This window comes from Aptenodytes forsteri, unplaced genomic scaffold, assembly GCF_000699145.1.
Source record: "Aptenodytes forsteri isolate BGI_AS27 unplaced genomic scaffold, ASM69914v1 Scaffold155, whole genome shotgun sequence".
Lineage (NCBI taxonomy): Eukaryota > Metazoa > Chordata > Aves > Sphenisciformes > Spheniscidae > Aptenodytes > Aptenodytes forsteri.
Genome location: NW_008794446.1, coordinates 593,295 through 599,888, shown reverse-complemented (window position 1 = coordinate 599,888; position 6,594 = coordinate 593,295). Strand labels below are relative to the sequence as shown.

General features: G+C 39.6%; 1 protein-coding gene across 1 annotated transcript in view; it reads left to right on the top strand.

Moving 5' to 3' along the window:
- Window positions 1-4,088, top strand: part of ATP7B (ATPase copper transporting beta) — a 23,616-nt gene extending 19,528 nt beyond the window's left edge. Inside the window, exons 17-20 of the mRNA XM_019474841.1 lie at window positions 1,039-1,242; window positions 1,353-1,470; window positions 2,249-2,351; window positions 3,824-4,088. Coding sequence (XP_019330386.1) covers window positions 1,039-1,242; window positions 1,353-1,470; window positions 2,249-2,351; window positions 3,824-4,088 — 690 coding nt within the window. The remainder of the gene's footprint in view (window positions 1-1,038; window positions 1,243-1,352; window positions 1,471-2,248; window positions 2,352-3,823) is intronic.
- Window positions 4,089-6,594: the final 2,506 nt, after the last annotated feature.

Below are 6,594 nucleotides of genomic sequence, written 5' to 3'. Positions count from 1 at the left end.
GTGGTGTTTAGCTGCCTGCTGGGTTAAACCACAACAGTATCCCACCACACAGCTAACTCAGCCAGCACTGTGGTACGCACGTTCTCATATGTTGTGAGGCCTGTTTTGTTTCTCAGTGTGATGCTTTAATCCTTCTCCTATTTTGATTCATGCTTTCGCTTTTGTGTTCAATTGTGGTAAAGCACATTCCCACCCCACCTTTCTTTGTTAAGAGAAGAAGTCTTTCAGAAACAAGCTTCTATTTATGGTTCCAGGCACTCAAGTGAAGTTTTCAAACAAGCTTAGTCTGTGCCAACCTACATTTTCATTGAATTTTTGGCACTTACTTCCTTTCCAATGGAAAAATGGTAAGCCAGTCCTAAAAACTTTTGAAAATGTTACTTTTTGAAAGATGAAAAGAGACCTTCTACCTGGTGTAGAGGAAAGCTGATCTCTGCCTGGTGAGGCAGCCAAACCAGGGGCATTATACCAGCCCTTTTTAGTACACCCACCTGTTTTTGAACTACAGCGCTAAAGCCATTGGTAGCAACTCCATATTAGTTGAGTTGTGGATGGGTACAAGCGTTTAGCCAGCCATCTGCTTTATTTTCATAGTTTCCCTGAGACTTGCACGTACTTGGCGTTTCTGTGTTTCCCCTAGTGTAACTGCCTGATTATATGTGGTTCCTGTGTTGCATTTCACTGAAACTTTTATTGGTGCATCAAGCAGCGTGATTAGCTGAAAACTGGCTCTTTTAACCATCAAACCTTTATTGCCAGGGCAGCAGAACTTCAGAAGCCCTGCGGGGCATAACAATAAGGGCAGAGCATGGTTTGCCAGCGTCTCTGCGGTAAAGATGGAGGGGGCTGTAATCAGTCCCTTTCTTGTGCCAAAGGCATGTTGCTCTTCAGCTTTCTGTGTAGCTTGCAAGTGTTGCCTCCACCAGCATCAGTTTGGTTGATCTTCCTTTGTTTCCCCTTCAACCAGAACAGCAAATGGCTCTTCCTTTTAGCATGAAGCATATGACCAACCGAGTATGTTTCTTTCTTCGTATGTAGGTTGGGATCAAAAAAGTCTTTGCTGAGGTTCTTCCTTCTCACAAGGTTGCAAAGGTCCAGGAGCTCCAAAATGGGAGGAGGAAGGTTGCGATGGTTGGTGATGGAGTCAATGATTCCCCTGCACTAGCCAGGGCTGACGTTGGAATTGCAATTGGAACAGGCACCGATGTTGCCATTGAAGCAGCAGATGTTGTTCTTATCCGAGTGAGCACTACAGTTTTGACCTGTCCTCTTTTAACACTGACACTCCTCTTTTTGGTTTGGTATTCTGAAGACTGCATCTGGAAAACTTTCAATGCTTTTCTGTCTTGCAGAATGACTTACTGGATGTAGTTGCCAGTATTCACTTATCAAAGAGAACAGTTCGAAGAATACGAATGAATCTGATTCTTGCCTTAATTTATAATCTGCTTGGAATACCCATAGCAGCAGGTATGTGATTGCTAGAGCTCAGCTTGTCAAAGACAGCAGCACAGTTGACTCTGTGCTGCCTCTTGCAGGATTTCCTGCTCAAGGAACCAAAGAGAGGTTCCTAGACTATTTAAAACTTGGCAGAAGGAGGACAAAATAAATACTTTTTTTTTTTCTTGTTGTAGGAACAAATCTTTGTTCCCCAAATTTTAAACTCTTAGGAATAATTTCTTATATGATGAAATCAAAACCATGCTCTTATTTCACATAGCAGTACTTGGGGTTTAGTTTGTATATTTAAACCCACCTCTAGTCAGAGATACCATCCCACTTCTGGGTGCTCCCTCTTTTATTCACCCTGAATCACACATTTTCTCTCCTACTACTTGCATTCTCTCTGCTTCTGTCAGATATCTTCTCATGCTCCAAATTCCTCCTTAAAACTTACTTCAAGCATTCCTCTTTTTCTTTATGAGTAACTTCTCCCTCCTTTGCCTGGACTATTGCCTTGTCTTTCTGTTGCTTTTGCTGTGTTTCATATGTGCAGAATAGCTGGAAGGGACAAATAGTCCTACCTTGTGGCCACAGTCTTGTAGCTGAATTGGTGCAAAGATCATCCCTTGCAATGGAAGGGGCATATTTAAAAATAAGTGAGTAAATATATATCAATCTAGTTTTGTTTATGGAGGTCTCAGCAAGTCGTGTTGTAGAACTGCTGATCTGTTCTATGATATGCAGGGACAGAAATGTCTGTATTGGGACAGGTGCTCTGGCTGATGTCCATATGTTTTTTTGCTAGGTGTGTTCATGCCTGTTGGCCTTGTGCTTCAACCTTGGATGGGATCAGCTGCAATGGCAGCTTCTTCTGTGTCTGTTGTGCTGTCTTCCCTGCAGCTGAAATGGCAAGTTGTCTTATACTAATCAATTGGGGAACCGTAGGCAGCACTGCTGCTGGGACTCAAGTGAGACGTTGCTTTGGGCTTTGTATACCTAAAAGTATCTGACAGTCCTTTAGGCTGGGGCTCTTCTGTCTAATCCTTGGCTCCAAAAGAGACAGATGTCACTATTATGAACACACCTGGACTAAGACAGCACTGAGCATTCTTTAACTAGCAGCTAAAAATGTGACTGGATGCCACCTGGGCACCTGTGTGGGAGATCTAGTTCAATACCAAGTGAGGTAATGATCAGCACTGGTTTTGCTGTGAATATCAAGTGAACAAATCATTCAAAAGGTAGTTCTCCGTAATGTAGCAGTAGATGTCTTTTTAAAAGATTTGTACCCTTTTTTATTTTTTTGTCTGTTTAATTTAGCCAGAGAGAAACAGAGAAGCAGTGTATTTATTCTTTTGCACCTTGCTACAGAAAAAGTATCTTGCTCTATTTTTTTGGAAGCAAACCAATTTCTGAACTATAACAAGATTTTTCAAATTCTATTAATTTTTTTATGCTACATTTTTTTGGCGCAGTTACAGTGGACCTGTTTTTAACAGCATTGTGAGCAAACATCTTTCAAAAATAAGACTTTTTACAGTGTCTGAAATTAGTCCAAACCTTCAAATATTCCTACTGTAGCTGGGGTCTTCTGTATAGTATAGTATAGTACAGTACAGTAAAGTATAAACTAATATAGGAAATCTGTTGCTGCATCATGATTCTGATGCTGCAAATGCTCAATGAGACCACAGTCTAGAATAAAAACTACATACGTGCTCATGTCTGTTTTCAGAATCAGCCCTACCACTACAGGATTTTCATCCTAAAAACTTACTGTGTGTAGTTATCCAAAGGATGAGAAATTTCTATAAAGGGATTCCTTATTCTCCAATTCTTTTGATCTTGTGCTGATTACATTAAGTATCAGACACCATTGTGGTTATATATTGAGAACCCCCTAAAACATATTTGGCTTCAGACTTATGGGGGCTGTATTACAGTGTACTCTGTAGAACAATAGTCTTTCTTGAAGATCATCAGCTGAACAGAACTTCAAATTCCAAAGAACACAATAATACATATATGTGAAGAAGACCATGCATACTTGCCATTGCTGGGCTTTTTTTGACCTAGAACACATTGAATCAGAAAGTGATTTTTGGGTCATCAAGTCCATTCCCCTGCAATTGTCTACTATGAACCCTTTCATAATTCAGCAAACTCATAATTTTTCTTAAAGAACCTCACTTTGAGAGTCCCTCTCTTTTACTATTGAAATGTCTTAATGTCATGTGACCAGTACTCTTAGCCATTATCATTGTGTCTGAAGTGCAGGTAACATTTAGGTTGTCAGAAGTTTCTGGTTTGTTCTAATGCCGAAGATGCTTCTACACATTGACCTCTTGGTACTAAACATCTTTTCTCTTTCTCTTCTTAGTTATAAGAAGCCAGACACAGAAAGTTACGAAGCACAAGCTCAAGGCCGCATGAAGCCACTTACTCCTTCCCAAATCAGTGTTCATATTGGAATGGATGATAGGAGGAGGGATTCATCCAGACCGGCTCCTTGGGATCAGATTAGCCAAGTGTCTCTCTCTTCCTTGACTTCAGACAAGCTGCCGAGACATAATGGTTTTGTTGAGGAGGAAGAGGACAAGTGGTCATTGCTCATGAATGGAGGAGATGAAGAACAGTACATCTGAAGCACTGCATTCTTAGTACAGGAGGAAACGTTCCTCCTCACCGGTGATGGGAGGGACTGACTTAATGTCGTCAAGAGCTTCAAGGTTGTAAGTGAAGTCATTTCTTCAGCTCAGAAAATTGCTACTCAGCTCAATGTTCAGTTGTATGGACTGTGGATTTTTTTCAGGTCACCAGTTATTTCTAGTCACAGAAAGAATCTGTGGCTCTACAATGAACTGGCTCCTTTGCACACAGCAATTAGTGAAATAATGTAAAATTGTAATTTTCAGAGTCTAAAAGAGTTTCTCTCTTCTAGACTGTTTGCTGGACACCAAATTTCATACTTTTCACTCTTTCTAACTTTATTCTTTCAAGAGCACATGAAGCAAAAGTATTTTCAGAGCTGCCAAATATTAATTTCTGTGTCCAAGTGAAAATAGCCACGGCATAAGGAGCTCTGTGATCAGAAGCTGTATTTTTACAGAGAATCCTAACTAGTCATGTCACTGTGAGAGCACTTTATATTTAGGATTCATGTGCGTCTCCTTGGACCAAAAATGCTTTGGTGTTTCACTGACTGTAACTCTCCGAAAGGTCTCTTTCAAAGATTTTCACTTGCTTTCAGGTATCGCATCCTTTTGATGCACATTTCCATTGCTAAAATTGTTCTGTCATTCCTACTGCTCTCCTAGATTTTCTCTTTTGCTCCATATGAGCTCTTTTTTCCCCTTTCTTTGCACAAGATATCTTCTATGAGTTATTATTATGTTTACAGATATTGCTGTTTGGGACAAACTCCTTTAAGTCACCAGGAACGTTTCCGTTCCTGTTGAAGTTCACAAAGGCAGAGCAATTCCCGGTCCAAGTTAGCATATAATTTTCCTGTGGATACCTTGCAGGACCCCATAAAGCTCCTGACAATTGGTCAGTTGTATGTCTCTTCCCTCTGACAGAGTGAAGAATTTATGCCAGTGTGAGCGAAGGTGGTATTTAACCATGGTGTGACTGGTGTGACTCCAGCATGGCTGAATGGAGTGAGTTTATTGCATAAGTTAACCCCAGCTTGCTGGTTGCTTAAAATGAAGCCAAAAGTTTAAATGGTAAAGGTGGAAAAATGGCCATAAAATATGGGGCTTCTATTTGCTATCATATAAATAACATTTTCTGATGACAGAAGGACTTGAACTAAGATGATTTGTAATAGCTTGAATTTTAATGTAAATTTGTATTCATGGTTTGAATTGGTTTTAATTTTCCTTTTTGCTCTAGTTTCATGAGAAATCAAGGTGCTGAACAACCCGTTTTTCACTTTAACATCTTTACCAAAGCTTGCAGTAACTTTATCACTGTGAATGTCAAATTCATCCCTGAACGCTTTTTAGTCAGGACAGTAGGAATCAATGGCTTTGGTGCACTGAATCTGGTCCTGGGGTGCTGCATTGCTCAACTGTAGGACTCTGAAGCAAGCAGACCAGAGTTTTATAGTCTAATCTAAAAAGTGAAAGAACAGGAATTACCGTGCTAAGCAATGTGAAATAACCAGTTAATTTCACTGACTTAAATACAGATCTGTTTCCAACATGGGTTGAAATCCTCCTCCTCCTCCTAATATAAAAATGGAAAACAGGTCAGAGAGAAAAAGAACTGTGCTTAAAGCATTGAGCAGGTCTTCCTATTCTCTCTTCCTCTTAATATTATATTTGAGCTTTCCTTAGCAAACATCAACAGGACTGTCTTAAATATAATTACAAATCAGTTTTAAAACTGTAAAATCTCTTTACATTACTTTCATAGCACACACACTTTTCAAACATGCCATAGGTTCCTCTACATGTCCCTGTGGGGAAGATGGTCTACTGTTTCACTGTTTTATGTTTTCTTACCAGTGCTTACAGTAAAAATATTGTGGGTTTTTTTAAACAAACAAGCAAACAAATAACTTTGTGTCTTTGTTTTTCTTTTTTTGGAGGGGTACAGCAAAAAAAAAAAGAGCATAAGCAGTGATTGTTGGATTGCAGGATATGTATGCACAAGAGATTTTGTGACTGCTTTGTGATCTATTTCAGGCAGGATATATAGCAGGGAAAAAAGAGAGTTTTGTATTGTATGTTGAGGCAGGTGAGGTTGCAAGCATGTTGAAAGATGGAATTAGGATTCAAAATCATCTTGAGAAATTGGACAGAACTGACAAACTTTGCAAACAGGACAGAGGGAATTAAAGGTCAGCTTGGCAGAAAAAGGTCAGGTAGTTGGCGGGCATTCATTTTGTGACCCATTCTAACAACATAGTGATGCTGCAAAATCAACAGAAGCATTGAGATGTATAAAGACTGTATCATCCATATGACGTGAAATACCTCTTTCTGTTCAGCTCTGGAGAGGCATCAGCTGAAGTATCAGGTCTAGTTTCATATGTCATACTTGTTAGGAAAAAAACAGAGACAGTTCAGAGAAGAGCAATGAGATTTAACAGAAATCTAGAAAACATGAGAACATAAGTACACGAGAATGAGAAATATAAGAAGA